The following is a 16,720-nucleotide window of genomic DNA, read 5'->3' on the forward strand; positions in this document are numbered from 1 at the left end:
TATTTAGACTAAATGAAGTTGACAAAACATTAGAAGCGTCTCCTTTTATAAAGCGACCTCAATAAACATATAGTAGAATTAGGTTTAAATTTAAAATCTTATAAGCCTGATTTTTGTGCACAGGCTCTAAGAAACATCATCCTCACCTAAATGTCCTTTTATTACATTTACATGTGTTTGTGGTGAGCCACTGAGAAAATCCCAAAACTAATCGAATTTTGTATAAAAACACATATGAAATAAAAGAGATAAAGCTTTTGCACTGTGGCCGATGATTAAGAGAGCACGGTTTCTGTTGGGTATGAATTCATTTCTAGTCGACAGAATATGTGTCTCAGCTAGAGCTCCCAGTCTGAGATTAAACGACTGTTGCGTGTTGATTATTGTGTGAGTTTTGCCATGTACAGTTTCGCACACTGTTCATTCAGGGACCTGCTGTCACTATTAATATGTTTATCACACACACCTGTTTACTTCATATGTGTGATGCTAATCTAACAAATGGACTTTATATAACTTTTAGAATATTCTGGGATGTAAATAGAAGGAGGTCATTTCTGGCCGAGAGGAAGATTTTTCTGTTTCTTTGCAAAACAATAATAATGTATATGTAATCTGTGACATATCTCAGATATGAACTATTAATGAAACAAATAACACTGACAACACTGACAATTTCACATTGTTGTGGTTATTTCCTAGTATATATTAGCGAAATAAACTGGCTTTTAAATGGTTAAAACAGGTTTTTAACCTGTTTTAACAACTGCATTACTACTGGAGTGGCTGCACTGCCCTTAATAGCAAATAAACAGCCCTTTGGGGTCAAAACTTTAAGCTGTACCAAATAAAGTGACTAGCAAGTTTATAGCATCACCGTTTAAATTCACATGTTGCAGTAAATAAGAACCATTTAGGCCATAATGATGTTTTGTAAAGTCTCCTTCTTGTTTTATTGACTTTTTCCTTTTCCACCTTTGTTCGTTGCAGGATAGATGTTTGTTTCTTGTCTGCTGCAGGTGGCTACACGATGTCCTGCTGGTGCTGAGTTGACTCGCTGACGACCTGCAGGCCACAAACAGTCACATAGTCAAAGCCGGTCCAGATAACAGAGATAACAGAGATAACAGATGATATGATCCAGACAGAGATGACAGAACATCAGGGAATTAAAACGCAGCACCTTGGAGACAAGATATAAAATATTCTATTGAGTGAATGGGATTTTCAGTTCAACTTTAATAAAAGTTGAATGATGTTTTAAGGTACTAGAAAAAAGGTGCAAGCTGAGACCCTATGGTGCAAAAGTGTGCAGCTAACACCAGCCTCCGACTTGTCAGCACCTGCCTGAGGCTGTATGTTGATCTGTGGGTGGAGGGTGCTTGGATGGTGCTCAGCTCGTGCTGCACGTGTTGGCCTGTCTCTGAATAATGTGAACATTGCAGACACGACTGCACAAACTGTGCTGCCAGTAAAAGGACATGACAAGAGCGTAACAGCAGCAGCTAACACAACACTGATGCATGTGTGCAAACAACAGGTCAACCCCAGGAGGCCACAGGGGCCCAATGAGAACATGTATTACTTAGTGACACCTATTTATCACAATTTAATTTTCTGATGTTTTAAGAAAGAAAATAAGCCTTAACAACATATTTACAATATAACACAGAGACAAGACAACATATTGAAACCCTGTCGTTAGATTTCTCATTGTACTGTACCTCTCCATCGCGGGTCTCGATGGTCTTGATGAGCACAGTTTTCTTTGAATGCATCTCAGACGAGCGCTGGTGGTCGGGGTTCGTCTCTGTTCCAAAGTGTTTGCATAGCATTAGTATTGATGTCATATATGGTTATCTGTTAATAACATTTCCCTTTAAGCCAGACAAAGATAAAAAAAGGGTTGAGACCTTGACCTAATAGATACATTAACTTCTGAAGGTATTAGACATTATTGGTCAATACGTTAAATAGATTTAAATCACATTCTGCTTCAGATTCAATCATCAGTTAATTAAAACAATTGATTCTCTTATTTAGTAGTTGATTTGTCATAGGCCCAGTTCTGTTGGGAGATGTGAGTCCTCTAGTGGTACATCCAAGTAACTGTGATCACCTCGGAAGCTCAAGGTGGAGTAGCTATGGACAGGCAGGGCGATCCTGCACAGATGAAACAGGAGCATGATGAGTGACAGGAACACGATGGATGAAAAGCAATTAAATAGTTCAGATCTGCCAATATCTGGATGCAACCATTCAGCATTTTAGAAATATAATCTTTCAACTTTAATCTTCATTTACTTCTAGTTCCTGTCTTTTACTCAATGCATGTTTCCTAATTTAGTCTTGATGACAGTGATCACACCTCCGGCACACTACAGGCCTTTGTAGCAGTGTGACACAGTCTAATTTGTGGATCATAATGCTTTTATACATTTTATTTTAATTGCAGAAATCATCAGACTGGCAGAATTATTACACCATGAACATTAATTCAGAAGCATCAACTTAACTGTAATTACAGTTAATCAGCTTAAATACATTACATCTGGTGCAACTGGTCAACTGCCAACTGCTCATCACCTGCTCTCCTCGCCTTCCAACAGCTTCCTGTAGGTGGCGATCTCCACGTCCAGCGCCATCTTGACGTTGAGCAGGTCCTGGTATTCGCGGAGGTGTCGGGCCATCTCGTCTTTCATGTTGGCGATCTCTGCCTCCAGCCGGGCGATGGTCTCCTGGAACCCGCCAGCCTCACGGCCGTAGCGGTCCTCCATGTCCCTCATCTGCCTCATCAAAGACTCGTTCTGGATTTGTCAAAGTAAAAGAGTAAGGACTAAACTAGAGTAACATTAGTGCACACATTGGTAAAGGAGGTTTGTGTGACGTACGGTGCCCTTAAGGGAGTCGATCTCACAGGTGTAGGCCTGAATCTGATGCCTGAACTCCATGGTTTCCTGACGAGCCTGCTTCAAAGCCTCATTGTTCTTGCTCACTGCCTGGTTCAAGTCAGACACCTGCAGAAGACAATGGTCTGGTGTCAGTGTCAGATCTGTCACAGTGGCCTTACTATATAATTCATCGCGCCTCACCTTGGACTTGTACCAATCCTCAGCCTCTGCGATGTTCTTGGCAGCAATGCCCTCGTACTGGGCCCTGATGTCCCTCAGAGCTGCTGTCAGGTCCGGCTTGGACATGTCCATCTGGATCTGAACCTGAGTCTCTTGCATTTGGGCCTGCAGCTCACGGATCTCCTGTGGGTGGGCCAGGAGGAAAACGATGACCTGATGCTATTTTCAGGCTATTATATCAGTGATATAAAAGAAATCTGTAGCATCCCACCAGAGAAACAAACACCCTCTGATTTAAGACCAGGCTTAGAACCTTCCTTGGTGTAAAAATTCTAGTTAGAGCTTCAGGTCTTTGTGAACCATTTCTTGGTTAAGCTGCTACAGACTTAAATGCTGGACGTCCTTCATACACTGAGCTGTTCTAGTTTCTATCTACTTATTCTATTCACTGAATATGTACGTAACTAACTTGTTTTCTCCTGTAGTTCTTTGTCTATCTACAGGAACCATCAGACTCAGAGCTGTTCAACTGGACTGTCTGTGTTCAGTTGCTTGTTTTCTCTCTTGTCCATCTCTCACCTCAACCAGTTGAGGCAGACCCACATAAACCTTGGTTCTGCGGCTTTTTGCTTTACTGCAGCTATTAAAGTTTTATTAACATCTGTTAAAAATGTATTTAAATGTATTTATAATTGTTTAATTTTAATTGAATTAGGATGTGTTCAGCTAAACTGTGAATTGCTGCTAAAAATGACTGAACTCAGCTTAATCCAACATAAAACACATTAGAACTTATTAGGCTTTAATATACAGTAGGAGCAGTAACAAACCTCTTCATGGATTTTCTTCAGGAAGGCGATCTCCTCCTGCAGTGTCTCAATGCGCCTTTCCAGGTCCAGACGGGCCAGAGTGGCAGCATCCACATCCTTTAATTTGGTGAATCATGAATCATGTGAGAATAAAAATGGCCCATGACAAATGGGTTTCCTAATGACTTTTTACATTATCAGATGATCCTTAAACTAAAAGTACCTTGATATACAGTATTCAAAGAATAATTTGAATAATTTTAAATTTATTTAGTGGTATATTTTGGCATGAATCTAAAGGAAGTGATGTGTGCATCGTGTTTCATTGTTGGTGGATACAAATTTAAAATGAATCTACTAAATCTACTACTAAATACATACAATACAAAAAAATACAATACATCTACTAAATACATTATTTATTGATCTTGCATTAGGGTTAATGCACATGACTCACCGCCCTGAAAGAAGCCAAGGTGTTTTCTGCTTCCTCCTTCTGGATAATCTCCTCCTGAAGTCTGGAGATTGTGAAGGCAACACAGAAGAGGTCAGAGATCCCACCTTCGCATCACAGCTGCTACGTTTACTTTTTGGATAACTGAACTCAGACTAATGATGCAAGAACAGACAACATTATATCTAGAAAATCTCCTAGAAATCTAGTAGTTTTGCGGAGAGTTTTACACGTTATTAGAAGGCTCTTTACACAGTTCATGATGAACATCGCTTGTTGCTTGAAGTGGAAAAAACTGTGACTGTACAAAACCCCTCCTGCAATTGAATGTGACTGAGTCCGAGTGAAACTTCTTTGACTCCTGACTATTCTAGATCAGCTGCTGCATAACTGTCTTCTCTCTTATTAAACAGTCACTTGAAATGTAAATGATCAGAGATACTTCAGATGTGCTTGAGCTCTTTCCTGTCCTTTTATAGAAGAGTTCAATGTAAACACAATGTCTGTTTGTGTGTGTGTGTGCGTGTGTGTGTGTGTGTGTGTGTGTGTGTGTGTGTGTGTGTGTGTGTGTGTGTGTGTGTGTGTGTGTGTGTGTGTGTGTGACAAGCAAACCCCAAAAAGACACCTGGATGACCCTGAAATTGAACCCACCACTCAAAAGAACCAACAGAACAAAGATGCATAAAGTGAGATCTAACCTTTAGAAATGCCAGATAGGACTATGAAAACACACAGAATGAAATAAAACACAAGTGATATAATGTCCACATCTAAAATGTCCTTAAAAAGATGCAAAGTTCCCTTAGAAAGAATTAAAACAGTGTAAATGAACCTGTTTCTCTTTTTAAAGATTCCAGTTTGTTCATGTTGGTGAGGAATCTTCCATTAACTCACACATTAGCCAAAGAGATGCTTCCAGTCCAGACTACTCTACCTCCTCCACATTAAGGGCATCCAGTCAAAGCCCAACGCTGAGTTTAGAGTTAGCATATTCCACCTGTCTTTCCACTTCAGTTCTTTGTCCTTGCTTACAAAGCATCTGATGATCAGGCTGCATCATGCTGCATATCAACAACCTTGTTAGTGGGTTTAAGCTTCCACGTACAGAACAAAGGCAGAGCCTCCAGCTTCCAGTTGGGTTCAGGAAGCAGACGCCCTTTGACTGAGCTTGTTTGGATCTGACTCAGGTCCCTCTGAAGCGTATGATACAGATTTAGATGCTGAGGTTTGTGCAGTTGCTGCCTATTTGCTGCCTGTTGTTTCTCTTGTCTCTTCACTGACCCGAACCTCCAGACACTCACTTGTCTCTACACACAGTTCTTTGGTGCATGTCTCTGACCTTTCATGTGGTTGGTGTCAATAAGCAGCATTAGTTTTTCAGATGCTTCACTTAGTAACACTTAGGAACCGGTCTCTTCTACACACAACAGGAAAGAATTGCTGTTGATCTAAATACAAAAGTTGACTAATCCCACCCACACACAAACACACACATACACTGACTTCGTGTTTAGGTCACACACTTCACCGACACCTCACACCTGAGTTTGAGCTTGTCCAGGTCGTCGGCCAGACCGTCCCTCTCCACCTCCAGGCGTGAGCTTTGGTTGGTTAGGATCTCGATCTGCCTCCTCATCTCCCTCATCTCCTCCTCATATAGGTCAGCGATGCGCGTGGGCTCGCGGCCACGCAGACGCTCCACCTCCACCGTCAGTGCCTGGTTCTGCTGCTCCAGGAAGCGGACCTTCTCGATGTAGCTCGCGAAGCGATCGTTGAGGTGCTGCAGCTCGGCCTTCTCGTTGGTGCGCGTGGTCAGGAACTCCTGGTTCAGGGCGTCCGCCAGGCCAAAGTCCAGGGTCTGGCCTATGCCGGCGTAGGAGCGGCCGACAGAGGCCCGTGACGATGCCAGCGGCCTGCTGTGGTGGCTGGAGGAGACCAAATAGGCAGGCGTGCTGCTGGTCCGGGTCACCTCATAGACCCTGGAGGCCACGTGGCTCCCGCTGCCGCCGCTCTGGCCCAGGAACGAGCGGTTGAGGGAGGGTGAGGCGTAGGTACCATGGCCAAAGGTGCGACGGTAGGAGGAGGCCGTCTGTCCAGAGGAAGTGTAGCAGGCCATGATAGCAGAGAAAGGCTGGTGAGGGCTGCAGCAGAGACAGGACAGACGAGCACCCAGCCGCTCGGGACTATTTGTAGTCCCCCCTCCCTCAGTCCTACCCACCCCTCTGTCCTCCCTTTGGCTCTCTGGCTTTCTCTCTCCTTCTCCTGGTTGTCCTTCTCTCACTTCATTCATCTCCACGTTCCCTTCTCCTCCATGTGACAACTCTTTCTCTCTGCTATAAATGTGTTTCATCAGTTGTTACCCACTTCCCAGTAAGTGTTTCCATCTCCGCTCTCATAGTTAACACTTTCTGATTTAAGGGTGGCAGAACGTGGGTGACAGATGACACAGTATGGTGTCTATATACAGGTGGTATATACACATTAAATTGTAATAGACAAAGTTATTGTCATTCTTTCTTGAGCTGGAGGACCATTATGAGGCTGGTTGTCCTCACTGGGAGCTTTGGTTGGCAGAGGACTTTAACCATATCTTCAACTGGTCCTTACTTCAGTCCACTGTTCCTCCTGCCTGAAACAACTCACCCTCCACCTCATTATATCTTATATTTAATTCATTATTTTTATGTTGGTGGATTGTTCTTCTACATTTAATACCATACTCCTGCACAGGCTGGTGCACAAATTCACAGACCTTGCACTATCAGAGTCTATGTGCAGGTGGGTTTTCCTGTCTGACTGCTGCGGTTTAGCATGGGCACCCAGATCTGCACAGACCTCAGCCTCAGTTCTGTGAAAACACATGACTCTCACCCCAGCAGTACTATGCATTACTACAGTACCACCACTGTGGTCGGGCTCATCTCTGGTTCTGGCTACCAGGACGGGGTGAAGACGCAGTCTGTGCGCTGCCCAGTTTCATTCTTCCCCACTTTTCTAAAATTTGATTAGAAGGAAACTGCGATCACAAAATGAAGTTTGTGTGTGAAACTTGTGATTGTTGTTGGATATTATTATCTAACTGAATGAGGCTTCATAGAGAAACACAAACCATGAAAACACTGGTGAGTAGAGGACGATTACACCTAAACCCTGTTTTCTGTATGAAGGTACTAAATCTGCTAGTTAGATACAGCGTGTGAGAAATGAGCTAAAAAGATCAGTAACATCAGCTGTTTAGTGTCGTTACTATGGTAACAGCTAGTTGTATGAGTGTTGGTTAGTCTGTCTTGTTTCGTTTGGTCTATTATATTCCACTTGTCCTATGTCTGTTGGTCCTGTTTTTTCTCCTTTCTTGTCTTCTTGCATGTTGCTACATTTTAGAGAGTTGTCAGTTCACCTTTATGTTGATTGTTTAAATACTGTATTTCCTGTCTCCGGTCTCATCGTATGCTGTTGGGTCTTGTGTCCCTGTTTATCTTATCTTACCCGTTACTGAGTTGATCTGGTGATTTAGTATTTTTCCAGTAAGAGGCTTCAGTCAACCTTTAGCAGCCGTCCTCTGCCTCTCTAGTATTTGTCAAACTACTGGGCTGAGGCTGTCAGCACTGAAAGTCATTTTGTTTGTCTTGACCTGTCAGTATAAGCAGTGTTTCAAGTGAGCAGGCATCATGCCACATAATGCCACAGCAGTCATCTGGGTACTACAGTGAAAACACCCATCTGTGTTTAGCGCTGAACAATATGTTCTACAACACCAATGTACCAACCGGTTCAGATGCAGTTGAACCATGTTCTGTGACTGTGACTGTTACTCTATAATAAAGGAATCTCTACAGTGATGTTATGCTTGATTGGAGACATGACTCCGTTGTTATTTCCTTCTGGACCTCTGTAACTTCCTGCTCACAGTTAGTCCCAGTGTCTTGTTAAATACCCTCCAGTTAGTTTAAAAAGCTGCAGCCAGAGTCTGATTGAACTCAGGAAGAGTTCAAACCCCTTTTATTTACTTACAGAGTACTTAATGATGGAGCTTCACCATATCCTCATACATGTCACCACTTACTACATGACAGGTGTCAGGTTCTAAAACACTGACTGAGCTCATGTCATAGTCAGTGAAGATGAACAGCCTGTTTATTCCTCTTACGTAGCTGAGTTTAGTTGAACTTGTTGAGTCATGCAGTTTCAGAGAAACATATTTTACTCTCTCAAATGTGATCTCAGGCCATAACAATGTGGCGATGCAGGATGGTGGCTCTCAGGACATCATCCTCACATGGTGAGGTGGCTCAGGTTGATAAAGACGGCAGCTTTTACCGACGTGCCTAAAAAGGCAAAGTATGCCATCCTGACATACACAAGCTTCGAGGCAGGAGGCGGATTTCAAATGTGGCTCCTTCTGCCAGCAGAGAAACTGGACTCAGCTGTGCTTGAGTTATAGTAAAAGTACACTTAAAGGGAGGCTCTGTCGTCAGAGCTTCCTTCATTTTCTGGATAGATTCAAATTAAGTGTATTATTAATTTGCCTAATTAGAAGATTTGTCATTGAAAAGTTTCATGAATCAGAAACAAAGACTTGGGTCTGCAACAGAGAATCAGAAAAACATCTACTATTTAACCAACTGACTCTAGTCTCTTAGACACAACAATGGATGCCTGTCAACTGTGTCATTTACAAATATGTCTAAGCCCTGTTAAGAAATAAAACGAATTAAAGTGATAAAACTAAAACGAACAAATGAAGATGTGAAGTGAACTATGGATTCTGGGAAGCTTTACTCCTAAACTATGAATGCAAGACAAACGTTTGGAAGGAGATATTTGGAGTCTGACTTTTCTTTGTAGGTTCTCTGACAATGCTCCTGACAGAAATGATTGTATTTACCAACAAAATAACAAATTTCACTGTCACTTTGATTCCAGACAAATCTGTTACCAACTTAGCCTGGAATTTTAGAATGAAAGGATCACTTATTGATGTTTTATCAGCCCTGGGTCTGATAGAATAAACGCTTGAGTGTTGATAATGTCACCCATGTTACAGTGTCTATTCCTCTCGCCAGCTTTGATTTAAATTTTTCTCAAACTACAGCCTCAGGTCTATTAGTCTGACTTCATCTGACTTGTTTTCAGTTCCTGCCCTGAGGCTACACTCGCAGGTACGATGGGTACCAAGCGTGAGCTCCTGTAATTAAACCATTACGAAGACACTGGTGTTTAGAGGATTTCCCCATGGATCTCCGTATGTTCATCTCTCCCGCTGCTGCACCCGTCTATTAATAACTGAACGCGTGTTGTCGTCCCTCTGGGTTTTTTCATGAGCAGGCGAAGCGATGCGAGGCGACAGCTGAGGTAAACACCTCTGTTCATTGGTTACTGATTCTCTTCCCCTGGGTGTTCAGGACTGTATAAGGCTGGTTCCTGTGGTGTTATACTGATGAATGGTTGAACAGAGACAGACAGAAAGTAAACTATGACCAGCAAGGATTAAGAAACTGCTTAAATCCAAAGAGTTCTCATCAACGCTATTACATGTGGTTTCAAAAGGAATAACACATTATTTAGATATGTAAAATGTATATGTCATATTAACTAAATAAAGATTACAGTATGCATGATATACATGTAAAAATACATGTAAAAATACAAAAAACAATACAAATTACACAAGTGTAAAAAAACGTGTGAAATTAAATATTGGGGGGCTTGTTTGTCTTAGGCCAGAGGTTACCAGCACTTAGCCTAGACATCAGTCTAAATATCTGGTGCTGTTAAATCAAGTCAAAACATGTACTGCAGTAAGGTAAATTAAAACAAAGTGTGAAGAGTCCAAAACCTCCTGATTTTGGAGAAATTATTTCTTCTCAGTTGCATCACTTTACAGATTCTAGTGGTGTTGTCACCTACATTCCTGCTGCTGTAGAAAAATTAAACACACACACAAACACTTGTAAAAACCACACAATTCTCCAATGGACTTGACAGCAGCTGTGGTAGGAGCCGAATGGACAGATAGTAGAAACTGGAGATGAGGCTGCCCCTTATTCTAACAAACTACACAAAGGTGCATCTCCAGGTTTGGTAGGAGTATTTGCAGCCCAATGTTAACTTGGCTGTATTAAACTGAATGAAGCAGGTTGTAGTGAGTTTGAAGAAAAAATACTGTAATTATAGTGAGTATTATTCCATAAAAAGAGTAAAGGGGATGTTAAGCAAAGAAAAGCCCAAATTAGAAGAGATATAAAGGTAACAAACACAAAGGTCCAGTGCCTGTGCTGAGCAGCGATAAATACAGGAAAAGGGGTAAAAGGTGAAAGTGATTAGGGTGTTAGATTCAATGGACGAAGCCAAGGAAAGATGACAGAAGGTTGTTGCCATGTGAATATGAAAGAAATATAAAAAAATTAAAAAAGAATTGCGTAGACGTATTAGGACAAAACCCGATAAGGTTAAAAACTGAACCAGGTTCTGGAGCGAGGCTTGAGATCAGGTCAGGAGTGTTACTCTTACCTTGGACACAATGAGAATAGGACACACAGACTCGATTATTGTGTTATTAAAATAAGTAAGCACCACACAGATTATGTGTATGTGTGGTGGTAATAGTGATGGTTTGATATGGAAAAAAAATCTGTATAACTGCTGAAACACTGTTAGGTCCAGTAGGTGGCGCTAAGGCACATTAAGAGAAGATGCCAACCGCCATTAATAGACGAAGAAGAAGAAGAAGCTGAGGAGGAAACGAAGAAGAAGAAGCTGGACCTCTTGACTGTCAGGAGTCGCTGTCGTGCTGTGGCTTCCTCTTTTGGAGCCAGCTGATCTGTATTGTTTCCTGTTACTCAGTTCAGACAGGTAAGATCCGTGTAAGTATCGGTTACAGGTTGTGGCTTCTTTACCCAGATCTGTTGAGATTGTGCTCAGCAGTGGGAGGAACGAAGAAGAAGCTAGACGCTCAGATTTGCCTGCGCAACCACAGATTTGTCCGTCAGCTGATCAGACTTTAACGTAGACATAAGCAGGAAACCTTGTCTCACTTATTGTTCTTGTTGTAAGACCCGAGAGGTAAAATCACGCCGTGTCCAGGTTGGAACTAGCTGCTTCAACCACTAGCATCGTTACTTATGATGAACTTTCATGTTGCTTCAGTGTGTGACTATGAAGAGCTCCAAAGACGCCGTTCAGGCAGCTGCCAAAGAGTTCCTGCAGTTTGTCAACCGAGGGACGTCTCCATATCACGGTAAAGTCTAAAAAGACTGGCTTTAATACTTGTTTTAGTCTTCATCACAAATGCAAATGCAAATACAACTCCTAGCGCCAAAACATTCACACATTTAGTTACAAGTATATCATTACGTATTGCAAAATTAAATACTTTCTAATCGAGCCCACGACTGTGAGCTGAGAATCTCAGTGTGTTGAGTAAATTGGCGGTAGTGCGTCCACCAGCCGACTTTGAGCTCTAGATAAGATCCTTATTTCATCACCTGTCTCACCTTTGCTCTGAGTCTGTCAATAGAAAGTAATAAGCATACAGTACAAAACTCAGAACAAGCCTCCAGCTCTTGTTAAAGCTAATTCATCACTTTCTGTCTCACTTCAGCCAAAAGCAGTACTTGAACTGACACCTTTTTATGCAAAGGCAATAAGATAGATATATAACCTAACAATAAGATAAATAAATGGCCTTTTCTCTGGCTTTGCAGTGGTTGATGAGTGCCGTCGACGTCTGTCGGAGGCTGGGTTCATCGAGCTGAAGGAGACTGAGCAGTGGGACCTCAAACCGTCCAGCAAGGTGAGTAAGGAGATCTCATTAATATCAACAAGTTCTTTAAGATCACTTATTCTAGCTTTCTCAATAATACTTTTTAAATGCATCATATCCATTTAGTAATTGCACAACAAGCTTCCAATAAGACAAATAAATGTTTGGGCAAATACATTTAAATTCATAATCCAGATTCTTTGTCTAAAGCCTGTGACACAGCGAGATAAGGTTAATCAACATAATTTACCGTTCGCCACTGGTGAGTGTCTTTCGTGTTATCAGCTGATGCAGGAAACCAGAATCGAACTGTCCATTTTATTTTGTGAACTTGAAATGAAATGTTAAAAATTACAAAAGAACAGCTTTAAATATTTTTCCTATGACAGCTTTATAATTTATTATTCTTTGGTCTGCTTGTAGTATTTTCTGACCAGGAACTTTTCCAGCATCATCGCATTTGCTGTGGGAGGATGCTACGTGCCAGGAAATGGCTTCTCGATGGTCGGAGCTCACACAGACAGCCCCTGTCTCAGGGTGAGAGCCCGCCCACCTCCACCTGTCAGTCAGCGTCTGCCTACTTATGATTCCCACCTATGCAAACCACAGTTTGACAAAACAGAAGGTGAAGGTTGGATGAAGATTCATGTGATCTTGAATGTTTTGTGCTTTCAGGTGAAGCCACGGTCTAGGAAGACGAAGCAGGGCTGTCTGCAGGTTGGGGTAGAGTGCTATGGTGGAGGAATCTGGAACACCTGGTTCGACCGTGACCTCACCGTTGCTGGGCGTGTTATGCTCAAGGTAAAAGGTTATTTCGGTTCAGTCATTGTTGTAGCTTTTATATGCTTAGTCTTCACAAACAGACTGGCACAGTTCACCTCAACGATGTGTAGGTTGTAGTCCTGTGCTTAAAGTGTGTGTGCTCATTCTCCTGCAGAGCAACGGGAAGCTGCTCCATCGGCTGGTTAACGTCTCCCGGCCTCTGCTCCGGATCCCCCACCTGGCCATCCACCTGCAACGTGACATTAATGACTCCTTTGGCCCCAACAAGGAGAACCACCTGTCAGTAACAACATACTGTTACACTGTTATTTAAGATGAATCCTCATGTGTTCAGATGCATATGACAGACTGAAAACAGAGGGACATAGTTTTTAGTTTTTTGTTTGTAACTTATGCTACACTACATTAACCCTTGTTTGTTATCTAAGCTTGACTGGGGTGTTGATCTGTGTGTTTCAGTGTGCCCATCATTGCCACTGCTGTCCAGGAGGAGTTGGAGACAGGAAGTGTGCCTTCAGGAGATGCTAACTGCCCTTCCAGCACGGTAAAACCACAACAGATTGTACTGTATGTTTGGATATCTGGGCCCCATTGCATGTGCCTTAGAGACGTGCACTGTTACTATGGTGTAATGAAATAAGATGTACTGAGCAGAACCTAAACTGAACAATAAGTAGCATGCAAATTTAGCCACTCTGATGAGTGGTATGGGTTAGTTCCACAGCATTGCCTTAGTTACATGTCTATAAATGTTAATAGAAGTGTAAATGTGAGACAGCAAGTTAACTCAATAACACAACATGTTGTGTCTTTGTTCCTCAGGCAGAGAAGCACCATCCAGCACTGGTCAAGGTCTTGTGCTCAGAGCTGGATGTTGAGCCTGAAGCTCTGCTGGACTTTGAGCTGTGTCTGACGGACACTCAACCCGCGGTAAGTGACTTCCTGTCATGTGTAATAATCCAGTTTACTCAGCTCAGGCTTCTTACACACTCACATATGTGTATGTTTATGCTGTCATCTACTCATTTTACTTGAATATATAAGGAGAATTGAAAACAATGCTCCTCATGTTTCTCTCCATTTCTTCTATTCTGTGTGCAGGCGCTGGGAGGAGTGTATAATGAGTTCATTTTCTCCCCACGCCTAGACAATCTACACAGTTGCTACTGTGCCCTGCAGGTCAGACCCAACACCCAAAGAAAGTTTGGGGTCTTTAACCACTTTTTCTTTCCAAAATGTCCTAAATTATTCAGTCAGTTTGTATTTGTCTACGTTTACTACAGAGCATACTGTAGTTAAGGACTTTTCAAATAAATATTTAGAATGTATGTAATGTCTAATGTTTGTATGTCCTTTCTCTTTGACTGTTCGGTAGGGATTAATAGAGTCGTGCTCCGGAGACTCTCTGGCCAAAGAGCCCAATGTCCGCATGATCACTTTTTATGACAATGAAGAGGTGAGCACTATAATATAGTGTATATATAATAGAGTCAACACACTGTAGTAGATATGAAGGACTGCTTTGTGATTTACAGCTTAATCCCCCTAAAATGCCTTTCTGCCTGTTCTGTCCTGTAGGTGGGCTCTGAGAGTGCTCATGGGGCTCAGTCCAACCTGACGGAGCTCATCCTCAGCCGCCTCGCTGCCTCCTCCTCCAACCTCACCGCTTTCCAGCAGGCGGTGCCGCGCTCCTTCATGATCAGCGCTGACATGGCGCATGCTGTGCACCCCAACTACCAGTCAGTAACTAGTCACTGCAGGAAAAGTAACGAAAGCCTAAACCTGTTTGATTATTGAGGTCTTAATTTAACAGGGAGAAGCATGATGAAAACCATCGCCCAGCTTTCCACAAGGTGACGTGTGCTAAAACACCGTCCAGCAGATCCAGTCGCACATCAGCGAGTCGTCATTGACCGGCTTTCCCTTTCTCCCCAGGGCCCAGTGATCAAGTTCAACAGCAACCAGCGCTACGCCACCACAGCGGTCACTGCCTCCGTGGTCCGAGAGGTTGCTGGCCGGGTCGGCGTCCCTCTGCAGGTACAGCTCGTGATTCCAGGCGGATTGTTTGCTGATGGAGACTTCTTTCATCTTTCATGAGCGAGCACAGACCTGCAATATCACAGATCTCCAGTGTGTACAAGCTGCTCCAGGACACAACGAAAGGAAAGGAAAAGAGACGGGACAGTGAAACGAGGAAACATGGACACAACTCAGTGATCATGTAGCAAAGAAGTGACAAAATAAAGCTGTTATCATAGTGGGGAGGATTTACATTTTGTACAGGAGAAGCTTGTGTATAAAAGTTCCTTCCTTATTTTCACATTGTGGTACCAGCGTTCGTAGCTGATGCATCCTGGTGGTTTCCAGATGTTGCAGTGCTGTGACACATACACTTGTTCACCTGTTGACCATCTTCTTCCGTCAGGACGTGATGGTCCGGAACGACAGCCCCTGTGGAACCACTATCGGACCGATCCTGGCCTCCCGCCTCGGCATCCCCGTGGTCGACATCGGGGCTCCACAGCTCTCCATGCACTCCATCAGGGAGATGTGCTGTACCTCCAGCGTGCTGCAGAGCACTACCCTGTTCAAGGTGAGCACTGACCCTAAGGTTAGCAGGAGAGAAATAAAATGAAAATGTTCAGCAGCAGCTTCCAGGTTGATGGACAGGTGTCCTGGTCCAAAGGCAGCAAAAGCCATCACCCAAATTAATCAGAAGCAGGAACTCATTTATTGCCATGTACAGTGAAGGTTTCACAGTGCTAGGAATTTGCCTTGGTGGGTTGGTGCTTACATAGAACATAAAGGACATAGGGCATAAAACATAAACCAGTGAATTAGAGCAGTGATCTAAATGTAACAGTTCAAACTGGATCAGCAGATGTAGGAGGCAGGAGCGTGGTACAGAACATGGGCAGAGCAAGACAGTGTTATTTATTATTCAACAGCAGACAGAAAGAAGCTGTTTTTGAGATGAGAGCTTCTGGTCCTAATGGACTGTAACCTTCTGCCTGAGGGAAAAGGCTCAAAGAGTCCATGTCCAGGATGGGGGGGATCAGCTGTGAGTCATTGACCGGTGCAGGTCAGATGGAAGGTTACAGCCCATCACCTTCTCCCCGTCAGTGGCCCCAGGAACCACATGCTGATGGAGGAGGTGGTGACTGGTTCAGTGATGGCTATTTAGAACTCAACCAGTTACACTTGTTATTCAAGGCACATGTTCTGTTTTTATAAACTGAACATTTTCCCAGCAGACTGGTTTATCCACATGCTGCAGAGCAAATTACAGATCAGTGGTAGTAATGTTCTTTAGCATCAAAAACTCTCTTCATTCATTTTTATCAGTCGACTGCCACGTGTGACGTAAACTACTGGTTTTCTTTTCTGGTTTTCCTCCTGCAGGCCTTCTTTGAGCTGTTCCCTGCAGTGAGGAGCACGCTGGTCGTCGACTAGAGCTGGACAGAACCACCACGTTCACCATGAGCTTCGTCTGCCCTGGGCTTTGTACTGACAGTAAACCAGATGCTTAGAAAATAAAGTACTGTGAAGGCCTTTGGTGTTGGAGTCTGAATGATGAACATCCTGCTGCTGTGCTCTAATAAAGCAGCGAGGAGCTTGACAGGTTCCTGGCATCTTGAGGTGGACTTCAGACCTGTAGGAGCCACGTCATGATGCAGTGAGTGGAGAGGAAAACACCTCCACACTGCAAGAAATGTCTGTTCTACACAGAGGCATCACTTTTGTCTTAGAGGAGTGAAAGCTTGTGTGAGTGGTGATGCTTTCCTGGAACCACATTTAGGTAAAACAGCAGCAGTAAATGGTTTGTTCAGAGTCTGAACTG

The 16,720-nt window shown here is 43.1% G+C and overlaps 2 protein-coding genes across 4 annotated transcripts; one reads left to right on the forward strand and one right to left on the reverse strand.

Moving 5' to 3' along the window:
• Positions 1–924: 924 nt before the first annotated feature.
• On the reverse strand, positions 925–6,483 carry desmb (desmin b). Its single transcript, XM_029134389.2, has 9 exons — positions 5,876–6,483; positions 4,338–4,398; positions 3,902–3,997; positions 3,093–3,254; positions 2,892–3,017; positions 2,587–2,807; positions 2,120–2,163; positions 1,725–1,810; positions 925–1,065 (listed from the first exon to the last, which is right to left on the reverse strand). The coding sequence occupies exons 1-9, from the start codon at positions 6,448–6,450 to the stop codon at positions 1,024–1,026; spliced, it is 1,413 nt and encodes a 470-aa protein (XP_028990222.1). The 5' UTR covers positions 6,451–6,483; the 3' UTR covers positions 925–1,023.
• Positions 6,484–11,031: 4,548 nt separating this feature from the next.
• On the forward strand, positions 11,032–16,431 carry dnpep (aspartyl aminopeptidase). Of its 3 annotated transcripts, none has more exons than XM_029134402.3 (15): positions 11,032–11,186; positions 11,481–11,571; positions 12,038–12,126; positions 12,520–12,633; positions 12,772–12,897; positions 13,034–13,158; positions 13,339–13,423; positions 13,702–13,809; positions 13,981–14,058; positions 14,255–14,335; positions 14,458–14,618; positions 14,693–14,732; positions 14,815–14,916; positions 15,305–15,472; positions 16,282–16,431. In XM_029134402.3, the coding sequence occupies exons 2-15, from the start codon at positions 11,490–11,492 to the stop codon at positions 16,330–16,332; spliced, it is 1,410 nt and encodes a 469-aa protein (XP_028990235.1). In that variant the 5' UTR covers positions 11,032–11,186; positions 11,481–11,489; the 3' UTR covers positions 16,333–16,431. The 3 variants fall into 3 exon arrangements, with proteins under 3 accessions (XP_028990235.1, XP_028990256.1, XP_028990245.1); XM_029134423.3 differs by having other exon boundaries at positions 11,081–11,197; XM_029134412.3 differs by lacking the exon at positions 11,032–11,186 and adding an exon at positions 11,207–11,396.
• The last annotated feature ends 289 nt before the right edge of the window (positions 16,432–16,720 follow it).

The sequence above is a fragment of the Betta splendens genome, chromosome 2 (genome assembly GCF_900634795.4).
Source record: "Betta splendens chromosome 2, fBetSpl5.4, whole genome shotgun sequence".
NCBI lineage: Eukaryota > Metazoa > Chordata > Actinopteri > Anabantiformes > Osphronemidae > Betta > Betta splendens.

Coding starts and splice junctions, on each gene's coding strand:
- desmb (XM_029134389.2), bottom strand. CDS start 6,450: ATGGCCTGCTACACTTCCTCTGGACAGACGGCCTCCTCCTACCGTCGC. Junction 3,255..3,901: donor TGAAGAAAATCCATGAAGAG/GTTTGTTACTGC, acceptor GCCCACCCACAG/GAGATCCGTGAGCTGCAGGC. Junction 1,811..2,119: donor CTCCACCTTGAGCTTCCGAG/GTGATCACAGTT, acceptor ACTTTGGAACAG/AGACGAACCCCGACCACCAG.
- dnpep (XM_029134402.3), top strand. CDS start 11,490: ATGAAGAGCTCCAAAGACGCCGTTCAGGCAGCTGCCAAAGAGTTCCTG. Junction 11,572..12,037: donor AGGGACGTCTCCATATCACG/GTAAAGTCTAAA, acceptor CTGGCTTTGCAG/TGGTTGATGAGTGCCGTCGA. Junction 14,336..14,457: donor CTTTTTATGACAATGAAGAG/GTGAGCACTATA, acceptor TCTGTCCTGTAG/GTGGGCTCTGAGAGTGCTCA.